The sequence below is a fragment of the Chiloscyllium plagiosum genome, chromosome 9, assembly GCF_004010195.1.
Source record: "Chiloscyllium plagiosum isolate BGI_BamShark_2017 chromosome 9, ASM401019v2, whole genome shotgun sequence".
In the NCBI taxonomy this organism is placed as follows: Eukaryota; Metazoa; Chordata; class Chondrichthyes; order Orectolobiformes; family Hemiscylliidae; genus Chiloscyllium; species Chiloscyllium plagiosum.
Window position 1 is genome coordinate 105,811,461 of NC_057718.1, and position 22,298 is coordinate 105,833,758.

General features: G+C 39.6%; 1 protein-coding gene across 4 annotated transcripts in view; it reads right to left on the reverse strand.

Moving 5' to 3' along the window:
- ehbp1 (EH domain binding protein 1) overlaps positions 1 to 22,298 on the reverse strand; it is a 386,143-nt gene that overhangs the window by 317,437 nt on the left and 46,408 nt on the right. For all 4 annotated transcript variants that reach the window (XM_043696731.1, XM_043696730.1, XM_043696729.1 and 1 more), the window contains exons 3-4: positions 21,293 to 21,388; positions 19,903 to 19,956 (exon numbers count right to left, since the gene is read on the reverse strand). In XM_043696731.1, the coding sequence (XP_043552666.1) occupies positions 19,903 to 19,956; positions 21,293 to 21,388 (150 nt within the window). The remainder of the gene's footprint in view (positions 1 to 19,902; positions 19,957 to 21,292; positions 21,389 to 22,298) is intronic.

Here is a 22,298-nt window from a genome sequence, read left to right on the forward strand (position 1 = left end):
TCTAAACCCTGGAACATCCAGCAACCATTCCTGCCCCTGAGAAACCCATGTCTCTGTTATGGCCACAACATTATAGCACCAGGTACTGATCCATGCTCTAAGTTCATCACTTTTATTCCTGATACTCCTTGCGTTAAAGCAAACACACTTTAACTGATCCCTTGGTTCCTTCCCAGGAAAATCCTTCCCACTAGCTGGTCTACCTCTTGCTATTGCCTCATCTGCATCAACTCACCTCCGATATACAGCTCAGGTTCCCACCCTGCTGGAAGGGCAGTGTCGAGGGTTTTGGACAGAGGGATTAGGTTTAATGCCTGAAAGTGACGACAATGCGATCAGTGCAGCTTCTTCTGTACTGCCCCAGAGAAATCCGCCATGACTTTGTGCTCATCCCGGGTTCGATTCCTGCCTTGGGCAACTGTCTGTGTGGAGTTTGCACATTCTCCCCATGTCTGCATGGGCTTCCTCCCACAATCCAAAATGTGCAGGTCAGGTGAATTGGCCATGCTAAATTGTCCACAGTGCACAGGGATGTGTAGGTTAGGGGCATTAGTCAGGGGAAATGTAGAGTAATAGGGTAGGGAAATGGATCTGGGTGGGATACTCTTCAGAGGTTCAGTGTGGTCTTGTTGGACCAAATGGCCTGTTTCCACACTGTAAGAATTGTATGATTGCATTGTATGACTCTCATAGTTTCATTAATAAGTACATGAAATATCAGACATTCAGAAGAACCTTGAAAATTGAAGCATTAGTTTATCACTCAATTTTAGTTTAGTGGCTGCATCATTTGAACTCACCTTAATAGCGACTGGTTAGATAGTAATTAAAATCTTCATAAGGTGTTTTTTAAAAAATACAATATTTCCACTTCAAATACCAGTTCAAATTAAGGCAGAATGTAACATATCTCTTTGCAAGATTAAAAGAACGTATATTCACGCTGCCAGTTCAGACTAAATAGAAATTTAAATGTTCCAGCCCAGCAGACTATCCCACTAGCCCTATTCTTCAATAACCATCAAGGTCACAAAGCTAGCGGAAAGAGTGGGCTGCATACATCAACTCTAGCAATTGCACAGACAAAAAGATCACAGTTCTCAATGTGTCTAATTTATTTAATACTAACACCTGGAGAATTTTAATTTGTAGATGTTGCCAAGATAGTAGCCTATTGCAATCTACATTTTAATAAAATTAGAACATAACACTGGATTCAGATGAATAACTTTACTCAGTATCCTGAAAATTTAATACAATTTGCATACAGTGGTCAAAGATCGTCTTCAATATTGTGTACTTAGAAGAAGCTGAAGACAAGTTTTACTCAGCAACACAAAACATTTTGTAGCAAATATTTAATATGTTAATAAAATCAAGTCATGCATATAAGTCAGCTTTATCAAATTGATTATCAATTGACTATTTCAGCTTTTCCCATCATTTATAGTGCTTAAATTGCAGTGTTTCACGAATAAATTAACTACCCCAAACTTTGAAACCCACTCTATGAAACTCTTTCAAGTCACAAGGTCATTTTAAACTCGACATTACAGTGGCTTTTGGTATCAGTCCAAAACATGGAGTTTTTTTAACACTCACTGGTCATGCTTAATGCCTGTTTACTCAAATCGCATCTCTGCCTTATTTCTGAAGTTATTTGTATTGTTAAGCAGGGATATACAGGATTTAGGGAGGTCAAATGCAAGAGGAAAGTATACATTGACGTACAGAGGGATGTTGGGGTGCAAGTCCACAGCTCCCTAAAAGTGGCAACACAAGTGGATAAGGTGATAAAGAAAGCAATGCTTACTTTCATCAATCATGATCCTTTAACAATTGGGAATAATTTCTCTCAATTTGTTCTGTCCAGGTCCGTGACGTTGAGCACCTCTGTCAAATCTCGTTCACAGCCTTCTCTTTTCTAAGGGACAGTGTCCCAAAAAATACCAACTGTCTGCAAAGTAGCATAGTTGATCCCATTCAGCTGGCTTCTTCAGTGGGTTCAGAAGCAGCAAGAAGATGGGTTGGGGAGTGCGAAAGTGCTGCACATCAGAGAGTAGGGAAGGGAAAGGATCAGCAGTGACCAAGTGGGTCACAGAGCAGTAGGTTGAGAAAACAAGACCCACGACAAAGAAGGCACTAAAAGTAGAAAGGCACATTTTTCTTTTATATGTCTAAATTTAGATTATTTTGAAAGTTATTTCATTTAACTATGTAAGAATTAAGGAATGTGAAGTATTTCTTACAGGATGCAACATTTGAATGATTTTTCTTCTGATTAGGAGGATCCTTCAGAACCTAACTACAGCTTTTACATTGCTTTTAATGGGAAATGTGATTTGTTTAAAGTTGGTTTCACATTAAAGTCACGATTTGTATGCGTGTAACCACAACTTTCAAAAGGATTGTCTGTGTCTGTTTTAAGCGACGTTAATTGAGGTACACATTTATCAGAATACCACTGTAATTCCACTTTACTTCAAAACAGCACCATCCAAGAGAGCAGATGAGGGCCTCAGACAACTGACAGATTACGCAGCACCTTTACTCTTGTATACTACAGCAGGAAATTAATCCTCTGTACTCAAGTTTTCTGTAGTGGAGTTTGAACCTACAGCAACTCAGCTCAGATACAGAAGAATGCTGAGCAATACCTGGTCCTGCTGCTTTCCCTTCCTGAATCTGTATTTCTGTACAAGATCCAGTTCCACTTCCAAGCTGGAGCTCCAAGGTTGTGAAAGTACAGATCCAAATGATGCAGCAGTGCCAAGCAGAGACTATCTTTAAATTACTTCAGGGAGATTGGGTGGAACTTTAACCAGGCCATTTGAAAGATCTCCAAGTACAGTGCTGGTAATCAGGTAGATAGCAATTTTATTTGTGTCAATGTGCTAAAGGAGGTAAAAGTTGACAACGTTCTTTTAACTAGTACTAATGAGTACTAATATCTCAAGATTTACCATTATGATTCTAAATGGACTCTGCTATCTCTCCACAGATGCTGCTAGACCTGCTGAGCTTCTCTAGCAATTTCTATTTTTCAGATTTCCGAAATCCCTAGTTCTTTGTTTCATTTTACCATTAAGATTGTGGATTCAAGTATGAAGAGAAAATACTTGAACTCTGTTGATAATCCTAAATAATTAAAGCTGCAAACTGGAAGTGACCATCTTACCTAATTTACAAACTACAAAAAGAACAAGACTCGATTTAACACTATGTTAGGAGCAAAGAATCTTTTAGCTTGTCAAAGCAAAGCAAAAGCAAAACTAATGCAGTTATGGCACAGTCTCAGAGTCATGATGTCATACAGCACAGAAATAGGCTCTTCAGCCCTACCCCTCCATAGTGACCAGGTGTCCTAAAGTGAAATAATCCCATTTGCCTGCACTAGGCCCATATCCCCATAAACCTTTCCTATGCATGTACTTGTCCAAATATCTTTTAAATATTATAATTGTGCCCTCCTCTACCACTTCCTCTGGCAGTTCATTCCATATATATGCACCACCCTCAGAGAAAAAGTTGTGCCTCAGGTCCCTTTCCTTCTCACCTTAAACCTATGTTGTCTAGTTTTGGACACCCCTACCCTGGGGAAAAGACCTTGGTTATTCACCTTATCTATGTCCCTCATGACTTTATAAACCTCTGTAAGGTTACCCATCAGCCCTCTAAGATCCAGGGAAAATAGTCCCAACCTATCCAGCCTCTTCTTATCACTCAAACGGTCCAGTCTCTGTAACATCCTTGTATATCTTTGTGCACCTTTCCAGATTAAAAACATGCTTCCAAAGCAGGGTGACCAGAATTGTATGCAGTACTTCAAATATGGCCTTACCAATGTTATGAACAACTGTAACATGACATCCCAACTGCTGTACTCAATGTTGTGATTGATGAAGGCAAGAACGCCAAATGCCTTTTTCCACTATCAAGTCTCTCTGTCATAGAATTTTCAAGGAACTATGTACGTGTATCTCTAGGTCTCTCTTTTCGACGACACTCCCCAGGGCCCTACCATTAACTGTGCAAGTCCTGCCTTGGATGTCTTACCAAAATACAACACCTCGCATTTATCTGAATTAAACTCTTATCTGCCATTCCTCAGCCCACTGGCCCAATTAATCATGATTGTGTTGTACTCTTAGATAACTTTCTTCACTGTCCACGACACCACCAATTGTGGTGTCATCCACAAACTTACTAACCATGCCTCCTATATTCTCAGCTAATTATTTATATAAATGATTAACAAAAGTGGACCCAGCACTGGCCACAGCATGAATGATTTGGAGATGCTAGTGTTGGATCCACATGCACACATATAAGTTTGTGAGGTGAATTTGTACTTGCAGAAATACATTTTATTTTGCTCAAAAACTGCATGAATCCATGTAAGATTCTGTAAATACGTTTTTAGATTAGAATCAGTCTGAACATTGCGGCACAGACAGCCTCACACAGGGAAACTCACGCTTTCAATACATTTTCTGGGCCGACATTACACCAATTGTTAAAGTTCACTTGAGAATGTAACTTTTAAAAAACGTTTTGCGATTTACATATGAAAGAACTGAAATTGACATGATCATTCTAAAAGATGAGACACTTAACAAACAATCCAGGTCTTTTTCAATATATAATTTCAGTTACATCACATTGTAAACTTATGCTATAAATTCTGTGTCTTACAATTTTATTCTCCACAACCACCTGATGGAGCGGTGCTCCGAAAGCTAGTGCTGCCAATTAAACCTGTTGGACTATAACCTGGTGTTGCGTGATTTTTAACTTCAGTACGAACAACAACTCTCTACCACCACCTCGTGGCTTTACAAGATGTGCAAGGTAGAATTTGGCAAGTGATTATGCTCATTTCTGATATCAGGATGTCATTCTCCATGTATATTAAAACCACCTGGCTTTGCCAGCAGCAAAGTAAATTCCATGGTTAGGATGGTAAATGAAGAGCATGACATCAGGATGATATCTTTAAGTGGATACAGACGAGAGTAACACATAATGTCTTGCATCTTGCACAGTACCAGTTGCCCAGCTTTGATGACTACTTCAAGAATTGGTCAGAATTTTACAAAGAATCTAACATAGTTTCTATATCCCACAGTCTTTAACATGAGCAGTTTATGATGAATACTGTGCAAATCTGAAACTGTATTAACTGTGCACATATCCAAAAGAATAGCATTGTCAGCATACCTTATAATAACATTGCCCTCATAGAGGCTCACAGGTTCAAATCTAGGTATAGGTAAATTCAATGAAATAAGGTGAGCACTAACCGATTCCCCTGTACTATATAGGACCGGTAGCTGAGAAATTTGTATTCCAGTTCAATGGAATCAAGTACAAGGCTCACAGACCATAGGATCTTTAATTTTTCATTACAATGGATTATGTTGCTTGGAATGAAACAAACATTTGCATCCTAAAGATTACAAATCAGAAGAAAATCTGACTGCTGAGCCACGTAAAATGGCTTTCTCCCTTTCGCTATATAAGTGTACCATGTGTCAGGAAAATAAAAAGACATACGTAAACAACTATTGTGGCTAAACATCTGTCAGTGCATTCAAGCTCTCAGCACAATATAAAATTGGAAAAATAATTTACAATAAGTTGATAATTAGTGTTCAGGTGCCAGTTTTCATTACCTCGGTTACATAAAAGAACAGGCAGGAAACCATAATACCATGTGATTTGTGAATGATGTTTATCATCATAAACTATTGACTCATAACCATACTGCAGTAAATTGATTGTCAATTAATTATCCTTAAAACAGTCTCACCAGGGACACAAAATAATTTCTCATCGATGCAATGATTTCAGAAACAGGCAAACACAAAGCCCAAAGAAGAACAATCTACTTCAGAGACATATTCTCCTACTTGGAGGTGACACAAGATCATTGAGAGTATCAACACCTGACTAGTACCAGCAAAATAAGACAAAGAACTCAAAGCTTCAGGATTATAGGATATGATCGCTGGCCTTAGCCAAAACTATAACATACTGACACGTATACACAATGAAGAAAGTAGGATAAGAAAATGTGAAACTAATTTCTAATTTTTAGGCTAAACAACTACTCATAAGCAGAGCCATGACAGAAAATACTGTCAATGCTGAGACGGGTAAGAAGCTTCTCATGGATATCGATTTGGGTCAGGGACATTTCCACCCAAGTCTGAAAGTTTCAGGTGGGCACATAATCTGGACTGTTATCTGAGTGCAATACAGAGTGATCCAGTCAATCCCACTTCCCACTCTGTCTGAACAGCGCTGCAAGTTTATTATGTTCTTGTGCTCATCCAATTTCCTTTTGAAATCAATCATGGTTTCAGCTTCCATCCTGGTGAAAAGTGTGTTCCAAATCACTTCCATGTGCAAGGATTCTTTCTCATATTCCCCCTGCAACTCATGTCCTCTATTTTAAATCAATGTCCTCTAGTCCTTGTACTAATGGAAAGCTTTCTCAGCTTCCACTTATAAACACAACGTTCAATACTTCTATCAAATCTCCCTTTCGTTTCCTTTGCTCCAAAATATAACTTCACATTAAAGGCAGTCTTGAGGACAGGCAACAATGCAAAGTGGCCAAACAGAGGCTGATAGCCTCTGTACCCATGGGACGGCCTCAACCTGGACCTTGGGTTCATGTCACACTACAGGTGACCCCACTGCACCACACACTCTCTCACACAGACATTCCTACAGACCCACAGGCCCACACAGATCCTCTCTCATACACTCACACATACACCCCCTCACAGACTAATACTCCATTACACACTCTCACATACAAATTTGTGTGGTGAATTTGTACTTACAGAATTACATTTTATTTTGCTCAAAAACTCCATAAATCCACATAAAATTCTGTAAATCCCATTTTAGAAATAGAATCGGTCTGATCTAACATTGGGACACAGACAGACTTTAACTTCACACCTTCAATGCATTATCTGAGCTGAGATGGCACCTATTGGTAAAATCCATCTTGAGAATGTAACTTTAAAAAAGGTCTGGGATTTACACATGGAGGAACCAAAACTAACATGATCATTCTACCGAAACTAACACTAAAAGATGATTTGGAGATGCTGGTGTTGAACTGGGCTACAAAGTTAAAAATCATACAACACAAGGTTATAATCCAACAGGTTTATTTGAAAGCACTAGCTTTCTGAGCGCTGCTCCTTCATCAGGTGGTTGTCAATTTTCTTTTCAAGAAAACGTTTCATACAATATTTGACTGCATAATTCATAGTCCAAACATTTATTAACCACTAAATTAAATAATATGCAGTTTTTATAAAACTGCACAAAATTTGTGTTTGACTCATACCAGTTGCTTCTCATGTTTCCCACACCTACAGGAATACAAGAGAAAGTTTTTGTCACTGGCTAATTGTTGAGAGAGTGACTTGTTAAAAAAAGCTTTTAAGCACTGAAATCTGATCTAAAAACAGCAGTTTGCCACTTGCCAAGTACACTATCTGAAAAGTTGAATGCCAAGATCCTTGATTATTAGACAAAGCTTCACTGATGACTCCATTGTGTTACACAGTGCTGCTACCAGACAGATTAAAAGGTTCTTAGGCTGTCAAGTTATCTGATCTCAATCACTGGGGAAACAGGACTTTACAATTGGCTTCAGTATCCTGGGCAGCAAATGAGAACGTCTTCCAGCTGTTGTTCCCTCCTGCCACTCCAACACTTTGTACACTTAAACATCTGGGAACATTATATGCAAGGCAGACACTTAGTGATGCTTGACTCCAGAAAAAACAACAAACGCTGACACTTCTAGACCATACAGATACTTCTGGTCCAGCAAACCGGTTAATACCATTTATAATCATAAATCCTAATGTTGGAAACTCAACGGTCATGGTGCACACAGCATACAAATAATTATAAGAAATCTGACTGATATGTACTTAGTAATGACAAGTAAACTAATTACAATTTGTAAAAATTAATTTCCATTATAAACACAACATTTAAAAGTATTTAAAGTCTCCCCATCCAATTTAAAACATTGAGTCTTTCTGCTGATAGGAATGTTAGAATAATCAAAAGCAGTTGACAGTTTAGAACCTAATTACCTCAAATGTTAGCATGTTTTGGCAGTTCCATAATAAGCAATCACAGCCAATTTTTGTAGGAAGCAAAGTGACAAATTTTCAAAGCCCAGCTTTCTAGCTATTTTCAAATAATCACCAAATTCTTCTTGCAGCATTTTTATTCAATCTATCATAAGCTCCAGTAAGCAATATCAGGCTCCAATAGGCATTGTTGAATTGTCTGCCATTGCTAAGATAAAATACAATCTACAGCTCAAATAATTCTATCTAGGGATTAACATGTCTGAGGTTCAGCCAGAGATTGTGCGCATGGATCTTGCATTTCATCATTTCCCCATGGCATAACAACTTTTTCTTACTGTTTTCCATTTATTCTTCGATGCAGGCTCAAGAAAGCATAGTCTCACTGCTGCATTCAGTTCATCTCATTGAGCAGCCACCCAATAATCCAGCTGACCTGTTGGTTTTGGTCTTCCAGAGTCACTTAATTCTGAATCCTGTAATTACACTGTACAATAAATAAATGCTGCCCCCTAGTTGCCAACTGGTAACATAAACCAAAGGTGTTCTAGCCATTTAGAGTTATTGAGTCATATGGCAAATAATAATTGAATTTTGTCATGAGATTGGCAGAGCCTGACTTACCTACCTTTATGAAAACAGCCAAACATTTCTCATTCAAAATATTGATATCAGTGACAATTGAAAGATGATCCAGGGCTCAATCTGAAAATGATGACTTAACTCAATTCCCACCCCACTCAGGATTTCCCTACTTTACAATCTTTATTTGAACACTTCTAAAGTACCAGTTCGGGAATCCAGGTTACCTTGTCTTTTTGCCAAACTGTTATCTGGCTTTAGATCTGCTTTCTACAAGTCCATAACTGAAAATGCGTGTGGCGTCTATCTTACTGTATTGTGTGTCTGTGTGTCTGCATTTATGTGTTCATTTGTCCACTGGATTTGCATCTTTTAACCACATCAGTAGTATCTAGAACTAGGAGACAGAGTCTAAAATTTAGGCCAGACTGTTCAGGACATGTGATAGGAAGCACTTGCACACACAAAGGGTGTTAGCGATTTGGAACTATTTTTGAGATTTGTAGCTCAGGTTGATGATAAGTCTGTAAGTTTGCTCGCTGAGCTGGAAGATTTGCTTTCAGATGTTTCATCACCATATTAGGTAACATCATCAGTGAGCGTCTCTGGTGAAGCGCTGGTGGTATGTCCTGCCTCCCTATCTTCCACAAATGGCAAATGATACTACTTGTTAATTTTAAATCTAAGATAGATAAACCTTTTGTTAAAGTATTAAAGGATATGAGTTTACGGCAGATATATGGAGTTGAACCACATACCATCCACGATTTCACTGAACGGTGGAATAGGCCCTAAGCAGCTGTATGGCCTCCTCCTGTTCCTAACTCAAAAAATGATCTGTAAGTCCGTTCATAGGATATCTTCCTGAACTGTTCATGATGATTATGTCAAATACCTGTTTAATGCACTTTTTGTTGCACACTGAATTTAAATGATTATTCTGATCTGAACACTGTGAGAGTATACACTGTAAATATAATCTTATAGAGTTTCTATTGCCCTAAAACAGAGATTTGTTTTGGTCAGTGTGTACTCCATTTCTTTCATCGCCGGTAAACGTAGGGTACTGTTCCCTTCAGTCTGCACAGCATCAATAAACCGCATCAGAAACACCAATATAAACCACAAACTCCCCAAGCATATTCAATTTAGAGCTAGGTTCCATCCTTAGCTGGCCTGGCCTTCATGTCACTGAAGACCCACTGCAATGTGGTTGACTCTTAACTGCCCTCTGGGTAATTAGGGATGGCAATAAATAAAAATGCCCACATCCTGTGCATGAATAAAATCTGCCAATCTTATATGGCTTGGCCTACATATGACTCTATACCCATAGCATAGCATGTGGATGACTCTTAAGTATCATCTAAAATGGCATAATAAGTCACGAGGTTGAAGGGTAATTAGAGATGGGTACCAAATGCTGGCTTTGTCTGATTGGTGGAGCAGTGGGTGGTGAAAGGTTAGAGGGAGGTAATGGCGCGTCTGGAGCCAGAGCGGGTTCGGCTTCTTCTACTGCAAAAAATACGGAGAGATGGCATTGAGGGTGAGTTGGGGGTTAGGAATTGGCTGGCTGGAAGAAGACAGAGGGTAGTACTTGATGGTAAAGGTTCATCTTGGAGTGCAGTTACTAGCGGTGTTCCGCAAGGATCTGTTTTGGGACCATTGCTGTTTGTCATTTTTATAAATGACCTGGAAGAGGGGTTAGAAGGTTGGGTGAGCAAGTTTACGGATGATACGAAAGTCGGAGGAGTTGCTGACAGTGAGGAAGCATGTGGCAGGTTACAGAAGGATATAGAGAAGCTGCAGAGCTGGGCAGAAAGGTGGCAAATGGAATTCAATGTAGCTAAATGTGAGGTGATTCACTTTGGGAAGAATAACAAAAAGATGGGGTACTGGGCTAATGGTCGGATACTTGGTAGTGTGGATGAGCAGATGTTGCCTGGTATGGTAGGAAGATCGTATGAGGAAAGGCTGAGGCACTTGGGGCTGTTTTCATTGGAGAAAAGAAGGTTTAGGGGTGATTTGATAGAGGTGTACAAGATGATTAGGGGTTTAGATAGGGTTGACCATGAGAACCTTTTTCCATGTATGGAGTCAGCTATTAGGAGTAGGCATAGCTTTAAATTAAGGGGTGGTAGGTATAGGACAGATGTTAGGGGTAGATTCTTTACTCAGCGAGTCGTGAGTTCATGGAATACCCTGCCTGTAGCAGTGGTGGACTCTCCCTCTTTATGGGCATTTAAACGGGCATTGGATAGGCATATGGAGGATAGTGGGCTAGTGTAGGTTAGGTGGGCTTGGATCGGCGCAACATCGAGGGCCAAAGGGCCTGTACTGCGCTGTATTTTTCTATGTTCTATGTTCTATGTAACACCCACATCCCATTTAAAGTAAACCAAACTAAAAGGACCAAGGAGTTTCAGAGCATGGGTAAACAAGACCCCAAAAGCCAGTGTGGGTCATTGGAAGCTGTATTTTGACATGGGGCCGGAGAAGATAGAAACAGGAGTGAACAACAAGGCAATGCGGAAGACAAGGAAAAGCATTTTAAAGTAATAATTGAGATACACAGAGTCAGTAATTCTGTAGGTGCTGATTAGCGTTGACCTACATCAATTTTATGAATGGGCTTTCCTGATTTTCAACTAATAAATGAACTATATCATCCATGTCTTCAGAGGAGCAGATTTTACAAAGTTAGTGTAGCAGCCCAATGTTTTATTTCACCAAAACAATATCTTCATCTCATAAGAAGATTGTTTACAATCATTTTTCAGTTAGCTGCAAGAGTTTTTATTTTTCAAGCACATTAACCAGATTTATCTTACTGTAAAAGCTCTGCAATAGCATAATCAAACCACAGTGCGGCAGTAGAAACTTTGGAAACATTATAAAAGTACATAGTCAAGATGAACCCCCTCCCTCCGTGGTAACAGTTCCTTCCACATTTATACTTCCTTCACTCAAATGAAGGAAATCCAAAGATAGAAACTACTTTATTAATCTAAATCAAATAGGCAGATTGGGCTGAACAGGGCTTAATGAATTCCAAAATATAGAAAAAAAACTTGTCATTCTCAAAAAAAATCAAGTGTGGCATAAGATTATCATGACAAGAATCTGCACCCATTTAATCAATAAATATAGATTTCTATAGTGCTTTGCTCAACCTCCAGACAATCCAAAGTGTTTTACAGCCAATTCTGAAGTGTGCTCATTAACACATTGAAAGGAATATGATGGCCAATCTGCACAATGCAAGTTTTCACAAACAGGACCAGTGTAGCGAACAGACAATCTTCTTTTTGTGATGTTGGTTGCAGGCTAAATATTGATCAGGATATCGGGGATAAATCCCCTGATGTTCTGCAAAATTTATTGCCATGTTTACGTCTTTGAACACAGAGGCTTGGCCTTAATTTAAGATTTCATTTCAAAGATTCATTAGAGGTTGGCCTAGATTTGTGCTCTGGCCTCTGGAAAAAACCATAAAACTCATCTTGTCAATGTCGCATATGAATGGGAGTGGTGCCACTGTAACGTTCCCATTTAAAAAAATTATCCATGTATATGTTGGCAGGTAAAGGGATGGCTGGAAATGGGAAGCCTTCAAAATGAGATAACGAGTGTCCAGAGACAGTATATTCCTGTTAAGGAGAAAGGAAAGGCTGGTAGGTGTGGAGAATGCTAGATGATGAGAGAAATTAAGGTTTTTGTTAAGAACAACAAGGAAGCATATGTCAGGTACCAAGTGAATCCTTAGAAGAGTACAAGGCAGTAGGAATATACATAAGAGGGAAATCAGGGGGGCAAATGGGAGATATAAGATAGCTTTGGCATATAGAATTATGGAGAATCCAAAGGTATTTTATAAATACAATAAGAACAAAAGGATAACTAGGGAGAGAATAGGACTCGTCAAAGATTAGCAGCCGAAGTGTGGAATTGCAGGAGATGAGGGAGATACTAAACGAGTATTTTGCATCAGAGATTACTGTGGAGAAGGATATGGAAGTCACAGAATATGAGGAAATAGATGGCGACATCTTGAAAAAATGTCCATATTATAGACAGATTGGGCTGAACAGGGCTTAATGAATTCCAAAATATAGAAAAAAAACTTGTCATTCTCAAAAAAAATCAAGTGTGGCATAAGATTATCATGACAAGAATCTGCACCCATTTAATCAATAAATATAGATTTCTATAGTGCTTTGCTCAACCTCCAGACAATCCAAAGTGTTTTACAGCCAATTCTGATGCTGGATGTCTCAAAACGCATAAAAAAGGTGGATAAATCACCAGGACCTGATCAGGTGTATCTCAGAATTCCGTGGGAAGCTAGCGAAATGATTGCTGGGCCCCTTGCTGAGATATTTGTATCATCGATAGTCACAGGTGAGGTGCCAGAAGACTGGAGGTTGACTAGAAATGTGCCATGATTTAAGAAAAAGTGGTAAGGAAAAGCCAGGGAACCAGAGACCAGTGAGCCTGACATCGGTGGTGGTCAAATTGTTGGAGGGAATCCTGAGGGACAGGATTTACATGTATTTGGAAAGGCAAGGAGTGATTAAGGATAGTCAACATGGTTTTATGTGTGGGAAATCATGTCTCACAAACTTAACTGAGTTTTTGAAGAAGTAACAAAGAGGACTGATGAAGGCAGAGCGGTGGACATGATCTATCAGTAAGGCATTCGACAAGGTTCCTCATGGGAGACTGATTAGCAAGGTTAGATCTCATGGAATACAGGGAGAACTAGCCATTTGGATACAGAATTGGCTCAAAGGTAGAAGACAGAGGGTAGTGGTGGAGGGTTGTTTTTCAGAATGGGGGCCTGTGATCAGTGGTGTGCCACAAGGATCGGTGCAGGGTCCACTGCTTTTCATCATTTATATAAACGATTTGGATGTGAACATTTAAGAGGTATAGTTAGTAAATTTGCAGATAACACCAAAATTGTAGGTGTAGTGGACAGCGAACAAGGTTACCTCAGAGTACAACAGGATCTTGATCAAATGGGCCAATGGGCTGAGGCATGGCAGCTAGAGTTTAATTTAACTGTGAGGTGCTGTATTTTGGAAACACAAATCAGGGCAGAACTTATACACTTAATAGTAAGATCCTGGGGAGTGTTGCTGAACAAACAGCCCTTGGAGTACAGGTTCATAGTTCCTTGAAAGTGGAGTCATAGGTATATAGGATAGTGAAGGCAATGCTTGGTATGCTTTCCTTTATTGGTCAGAGCATTGAGTACAGGAGTTGTAGCTGTACAGGACATTGGTGAGGCCACTTTTGGAATATTGTGTACAATTCTGGTCTCCTTCCCAGCGGAAGGAAGGATGTTGTGAAACTTGAAAGGGTTCAAAAAAGATTTACAAGGATGTTGCCAGGGTAGGAGGGCTTGAGCTTTAGGAAGAGACTGAATAGGCGGGGCTATTTTCCATGGAATATCAGAGGCTAAGGTGTGACTTTATAGGTGGTTTATAAAATCATGAGAGGCATGGATAAGGTAAATAGACAAGGTCTTTTCCCTGGATTGGAGGAGTCCAGAACTAGAGGGCATAAGTCTAGGATGAGAGGGGAAAGAATTAAAAAGGACCCAAGGGGCAACTTTTTCATGCAAAGAGTGGTGCACTTAGGGACTGGTGGATATTACCCCTTATGTAAGTTTATGTTACCCGTTATCAAAATCGCAACTTCCGTTCCTCTCTTGCCCCCCTTTCTAACCTTCCTATAGCATTTGTATCCTGGAACATTAAGCTGCCAGTCCTGTCCATCCCTGAGCCATGTCTCTGTAATTGCTAAGATATCCCAGTCCCATGTTCTTGACCGTGCCCTGAGTTCATCTGCCGTCCCTGTTGGGCCTCTTGCATTGAAATAAATGCAGTTTAATTTATCAGTCCTACGTTGTTCTCTGCTCTGTTCCTGCCTGCACTGACTGTTCGACTCGCTCCTTTTCCAAACTGTACCAGTCTCCAACTGATTGGTTTCCTCACTATCTTCATGGGTCACCACCACCCTCCCTCCCGGCCCCACCCCCCACCTTACCAATTTAAATCCTCCCGAGCAGCTCCAGCAAATCTCCCTACCTATATATTACCTCTTTGCTAACTTTGAATTTCCCCAAAAGTGTAAGATGTCAGAATTAACGTGGAACGCACCTACATGATAACACCATAGCACCAGTCTGCTTTAAAATAAACAAATCCATAATTTACCTGAAAAGCGCAGGGTAGTCTATGCCTTTGAGGGGAACTGAAATTGGTGAGAAAAAAAAACGAAGTAATAATAGTATTGGCATCTTCTGACAGATTGCATAATCTGTCCTTCTGCAGTAGTTTAACTACGAGCATAAATTAGATTAACTTCTATTATTCTCTGACATCGCCATTACAATAGAAGCTGATTCAGATATAGAGAACTATTCAGTGGAGTGTCGAGAAATTATAGAATGCCTGCAGTGTGGAAGCAGGCCATTGAGCCTATCAATTCCACTCTGACCTCTCCAAAAAGCACCCCACGCAGACTCATCTCCCAACCTTATCCCTGTAATCCTGCATTTCCTATGGCTAATCCATCTAGCCTACACATTCCTGGACACTACTGGCAATTTAGCATGGCCTATCCATCCTAACCTGCACATCTTTGGACTGAGAGAGGAAACTGGAGCATCCGGAGGAAACCCACACAGATGGCGGAGAACATGCAAACTCCACACAAACAGCCGCTGGAATCGAGCCCAGGTCCCTGACACTGTGATGTAGCAGTGCTAACCACTGAGCTACCAAGCTGCCCCTTATCCATTTTCTTGAAATGGGGAAAATGTGCAAACTCCACTCCAGTCACCCAAGGCTAGAATCAAACCTGGATCCCTGGCACTGTGAGGTGTCAGTGCCAACCACCGAGCCTCCTGAACTACCCTATTGGCTCACCAGAAATCCTGCCTCAGAAACCACTCAATCCAGGTGGGATATAAATTGTTATTCCAAATTATATTTGCACTGCAATCAATATCTCTGCACATCTCTGTCTCACCCTTTACTGTTCAGAATTCATATTCCACTATCAACGAAAAAGACAACAGCACTTGGAAGCATGAGCCAGCACAAGTTCACAAACATTTAAACCAGGTGTTCCTACAGTCTGCCCGTAAGTTTCCAAGGCCTGTGATGCTTACACTGGGTCCCTGTTCACATTCACCATGGGGATGACGCAAGAGTTATTGATGGGACAAGGGCAATTATAATGCAATTAAGCAAGAATTAGGATGCAGAGTATGGGTTATCAAAAAGCAGGGGATGGGGACAATCAAAATGTAGATCTGGTTTAAGGAACAGATATTGTGTGTCCTTGATAGCTATGTCCCTGTCAGGCAGGGAGGAAGTGATAAGGTAAGGGAACCGTGGTTTACTACAGAAATTGCATCTCTTGTTAAGCGGAAGAAGGAGGCTTATGTGTTGATGAGACAAGAGGATTCAGATGAAGCGATGGAGAGTTACAGATTAGGTAGGAAGGATTTAAAGAGAGAGTTAAGAAGAGCAAAGAGAGGACATGAGCAGCTTTTAGCAGGTAGAATAAAGGAAAATCCTAAAGCTTTCTATAGGTATGTGAGGAATAAAAGGATGATTAGGTAAGAATAGGGCCAGTCAAAAACAGAAGTGGGAAGTTGAGTGTGGACCCTGTAGAGATTGGAGAAGTGCTAAACGAACATTTCTCATCCATTTTCACTCAGGAAAAGCAGAATATTGTAGAGGAGAAGAATGAGATATGAGACATTAGACTAGAAAGGATCGAGGTTAGTTACAAACAGGTGTTATCAATTCTCGAAGGACTGAAAGTAGACAAATCCCCTGGGCTGGATGAGATTTACCTGAGGAAGCTAGGGAGGAGCTAGCAGAGCCTTTGGCTTTGATATTAGAGTCGTCAATGTCTACAGATTTAGTACCTGAGGACTGGAGGATTGCAAATGTTTTGTTCTTGTTCAAGAAGGGCAGCAGAGATGACCCAGATAATTATAGACCAGTGAGCCTTACATCTGTTGTAGGAAAGATTTTGGAAAGGATTACAAGACATAGGATTTATAATCACCTAGCAAGCAACAATTTGATTTCAGATAGTCAACATGGTTTCATCAAAGGCAGGTCGTGTCTCACAAACCTCTGAGTGTTTTGAGAAGGTGACCAAGCATGTAGATGAGGGTAGGGCAGTTGACGTGGTGTACATGGACCTCAGTAAAGCCTTTGATAAGGTTCCACATGGTAGGCTATTGGAGAAAATGCAGAGGCATGGAATTGGGGGTGATTTAGCAGTTTGGATTAGAAATTGGCTTTCTGAAAGAAGGCAGCGAGTGGTGGTTGATGGAAAATATTCAGCATGGAGTCCGGATACTACTGGGGTGCCACAAGGATCTGTTTTGGGACCACTGCTGTTTGTCATTTTTATAAATTACTTAGACGCAAGCATAGGTGGATAGGTTAGTAAGTTTGCAGACGACACTAAAGTCAGTGGAGTAGTGGACAGTATGGAAGAATGTTGCAGGTTAAGGAGGGCTTGGATAAACTGCAGGATTGGGCTGAGAGGTGGCAAATGGAGTTCAATGCAGCTAAATGTGAGATGATTCACTTTGGCAAGAGTAACAGGAAGACAGAGTACTGGGTCAATGGAAAAATTCTTAGTAGTGTGAATGTGTGAATGTCCATGTACATAGATTCCTGAAAGTTGCCACCCAGGTTGATAGTGCTGCTAAGAAGGCATACGGTGTGTTAGGTTTCATAGGTAGAAGGATTGAGTTGTGGAGCCGCAATGTCATGCTGCAACTATACAAAATGCTAGTGCAGCCACACTTGGAACATTGTGTACAGTTCTGGTCGCCCCATTACAGGAAAGATGTGGAAGCATTGGAAAAGGGGCAGAGGAGATTTACCAGAATGTTGCCTGGTCTGGAGGGAAGATCTTATGAGGAAAGGCTGACAGACTTGGGTCTGTCCTCATTGGAAAGAAGAAGGCTAAGAGGGGATTTGATAGAGACATACAAGATGATCAGAGGATTAGATAGCGCAGACAGTGAAAGTCTTTTTCCTAGGCTGATGATGTCAGCTTGTACTAGGGGGCATAATTACAAATTGAGGGGTGATAGATTTAAGATAGATGTCAGAGGCAGGTTCTTTACTCAGAGTGGTAAGGGCGTGGAATGCCCTACCTGCCAATGTAGTTAATTCAGCCACATTAGGGAGATTTAAACAATCCTTGGATAAGCACATGGATGATGATGGGATACTGTAGGGGGGGTGATCTGATCTCAGACTCAACTCCACAGTCATGCTTGATCCCAATAATCCTTTAACCCATTACTAATTAAAAATCGGCTTATCTTCTCCTGAAGTTTATTCCATGTCCCAGCATCCCACTATACTCTGGGGTACTGAATTCCACAGATTCACAATCCTTTAACAGCAGTAATTTCTTACCATCTCTGCTTTAAATTTGCTACTCCTTATCCTAAAATTATGACAGCTTGTTCTAGACTGCCTCCCTCTTTACATCAACTTTGTCAATCCACTTTAGCATCTTATATATCTTAGAGTCATAGAGGCATAAAGATGTGCAGCATGGAAACAGACCCTTAGGTCCAACCCGTCCATGCCGACTAGATATCCCAACCCAATCTATTACTACCTGCCAGCACCCGGCCCATATCCTTCCAAACCCTTCCTATTCATATACCCATCCAAATGCCTCTTAAACGTTGCAATTGTACAAGCCTCCACCACTTCCTCTGGCAGTTCATTCCATACACATACCACCCTCCGTGTGAAAAAGCTGCCCCTTAGGTCTCTTTTATATCTTTCCCCTCTCACCCTAAACCTATGCCCTCTAGTTCTGGACTCCCCGATCCCAGGGAAAAGACTTTGTCTATTTACCCTATCCATGCCCCTCATAATTTTGTAAACCTCTATAAGATCACCCCTCAGCCTCCGATGCTCCAGGGAAAACAGCCCCAGCCTGTTCAGCCTCTCCCTAAAGCTCAAATCCTCCAACCCTGGCAATCCTTGTAAATATTTTCTGAACCCTTTCAAATTTCACAACATCTTTCCAATCGGAAGGAGACCAGAATTGCACGCAATATTACAACAGTGGCCGAACCAATGTCCTGTACAGATGCAACATGACCTCCCAACACCTGTACTCAATACTCTGACCAATAAAGGAAAGCATACCAAACGCCTTCTTCACTATCCTATCTACCTGCAACTCCACTTTCAAGGAGCTATGAACCTGCACTCCAAGATTAGATCTCCTCTTGTTCTTCTCAACTCTAGCGGGTTAGGTCTAAACTGTTCAATTTCTCTTCATATGACAGGCCTTTCATTTCTGAAATTAATGAAGTGAACCTTCTCTGAATTGCCTCCAATGTAACTGGGATCAAAATTGTACACAGTATTCCAGATGCAGTCTCACCAATACCTTGTACAATTGCAGCACTTCCCTGCTTTTATACTCTATTTCTTGAGCAATAAATGCTAAAATTCCATCTGCCTTACTAATTACCTGCTGTACCTGCATACTAGCTTTCTGCAATTCATAGCATATGTTCCAATAGTAGTGAAAAGCACTATAAAAATGTAAGCCTTTCTTATATCGAGGAAATTCTGACATTACAAACTGTTAAGTAACAAGTGACATCCTTATCACATATTCATCTCACTCTTACTTCCCGAACATTTTTTTTTATTTTGACCTTAACTATTCCAATACATATTTTTCAACAATATATAATATATTCCAAGGCCTCTGTTAATGCTTCTCCATATTCCAGACTGTGGCGAGCACTGACAGATTTAATTGACTTTTCTCTAATAAGGCAGCACATCACCTCTGTTTGACTTTCCCAATCACTTAATTAGTCAAAATCCAGGAATTCATATAGGTCAAGTTGCTAAAATAACCAAAGCACTACCACCCTTTTTTAAAAAATATACACAAATGCAATTTGATTTCATGGTGCAATTCTTTGAGGTTGGTCACAAATCAGCTGGATCAGGTGCCAGAAAAGTTTAATTTATAAGAGCAAAGAAAATGGGTCTACCTTCTGGTAGTGCTACTTGGTTTGGAAAATACGTAACATTAACAATCCAACCTGTAAAGCAGTGAAGTAACAATAATACAACACTAAACTTACATTTTCTATAACGAAAGTCCATTCTTTATCTTCAAATTCCTCAGCATGTGGATCCTGAAAAGTGAATATAAAATTATTTTACAGTTACTATAATTCCAGTTTTAAAAATGTCCATATGTGATGTGAACAGCTTGTAATTGCATACAGACAAAATAAACAGAAAAAAATGGCTGTTTGCCACTTTGTACAATGGGTGAGAATTAATCAGAAGTACAAAATGCTCTCAGTATTTTTCTACATGCAGGAGTGGAAAATGAACAAAAGCATTATATAAAAATAAATACATGTAATTTATTTCTAAGCAGGAATTAATCTAATAAAACATTTATGGTCAACTGCTTATCAATTAATCTGCAATAATCATCTTGCATCAACTAATGGTATACTTTGGCCAGTACCCAAAACCTCACCCATGGCAATGGACAAGACAGCATACAGAGTTCTTATGGAACTGCCAGAGGCATCAACTACTATCAAGAGATAAGCCCAAGGCTTCTTCACATTACAGTTCTACAGAATAATTTCCATTCACTATTAATGACAATGCAGTGCATTTGGTTGTTTTGAAAAGTATTCTTATTAGTGCTGTTTTTATTGTACAAGTCAGAGTATATTATTTTTAAAAATAACAAAGTACAAGACAAATTAAACCCTTCAAAATAATTGTTTTGTTTTTCATAAAAGCACTACTCAAACTCCTCAGTTAAATAACAAATTATTCATTCACTCCAAACAATTCCCATATCTTAATACTATTTGACAATAATGGAGTGTGAATTTGTAACAAAATATAGTTCTGTTTGCACTTTTATCATTTCATTACAATGAATCATGGAAACCAGATAAAAAAAACTGCAAGTTAGGACTGCAAACGAGCAAGAACCAGCATATACCAACATATTGAAATTGCTTTCTCCAAGAGATCAGTTATGTTTTTCTGCAATAGTACAATTACAAATGACAAGGCTTTTCCTACAGGAAACTGAAAGCTGTAATTATGCACATCAGTTCATGCTGGAGATGTGTTACATCCACAGACTGCATAGCAACTGTTATGTAAAATATATTAGATGTTGAGGTTGCTAGGCAGATTACTCAGTTTAACATTTTTTGTTTCATCAGTAGCTGATAGCATTATAAATACACACAAATGGCAAGCTATTTTGAAAATGATTTGAAGCTTTAGTTTATTATATGCAGAACAGCATTAGTTGTAAACATGAGCTAATGATGCTTATTTTAGCTGTCGTTTTACCATTTCATTGATTTGACCCATATTTTGCTAAGGCTCAGGTACAAGCTTGTTTTGTCATAAAGCACCACTCTAGCTAATTAGCCTTCTAATGTGGAAGCTGGTACAGCAGAAACAGGAGATTAGAAGTTGCTATACCTTGAAAAGAGTCACAGTGATTTCAATGTTTTCAGGAACAGGCCAAACCACAACTCCTCGATATGGATTTTTAATTCCTGGTTGCCAGCTATGAGCCTTCAAAAGGAAACAGAAAGCAAAAACATTTAATAATTTATACATATCACAAATGTAACCCAAAATTTCCATTAAAGCCATAAAGCATGTTTAAACAATATTATAACCTACAAATTATAAAGACAATCCCAAAAATGCAGAGTAACACACATAGAAAGGATTGATAGGCTAGATCTCTCTTCTCCTGAGAAAAGGACAGTGGTGACCTACTAGAGGTCTTTCAATTCATGAAAAGTTTTGATAAAGGGAATAGAGAGAGAATACTTCCCTCAGCATAAATGAAAAATCATTCATATAGGATAGTCACCAAGAATGTTGATGGGAGATTTAGAAGAAACATCTTTTCCTAAGCAAGAGAATGTGGAACGTGCTACCAGGGGAGCAGGTGAAGCCAAAGGAGCAATTAGACAAGCATGGGAGAGAAGTAAATAAAGGACTGCGAATGATAGGCAGAGGTGAAGAAAGATGGAATAAGGTGCAAATGTAGCACACACCAGCACCAATTGTTGGGCCAAACAGCCCATTTCCGTAACATTAAGGGTGTGAAATCTTGCATTTTCTACCAAATTGCATTGCATTGTACTTATCTGAGTTTAGCACCATATGCCATTGCTCTGAGCCAAACACAGAAGATCCTCTATACCAACCTCACCAAATGTAATGTCATCACCAAACTGAAATACTTTGAAGAATACATTTACAAAAAGATAAAGAATACAGCCCGAGATCATGCCTTCAAACCAACGTGATTTTGCCCTGCACGCTAGATCCTCTGATCTACATCACCTATTCAAACTTTCAGTACAATGGTCTGCTATCCATTCCAGATAAAATGTTATGTAAATCACACTGTTCTCCATGAGATCTGTACTTGTAAAACCATTTCAGTAAATTGATTAGTTAACATCTT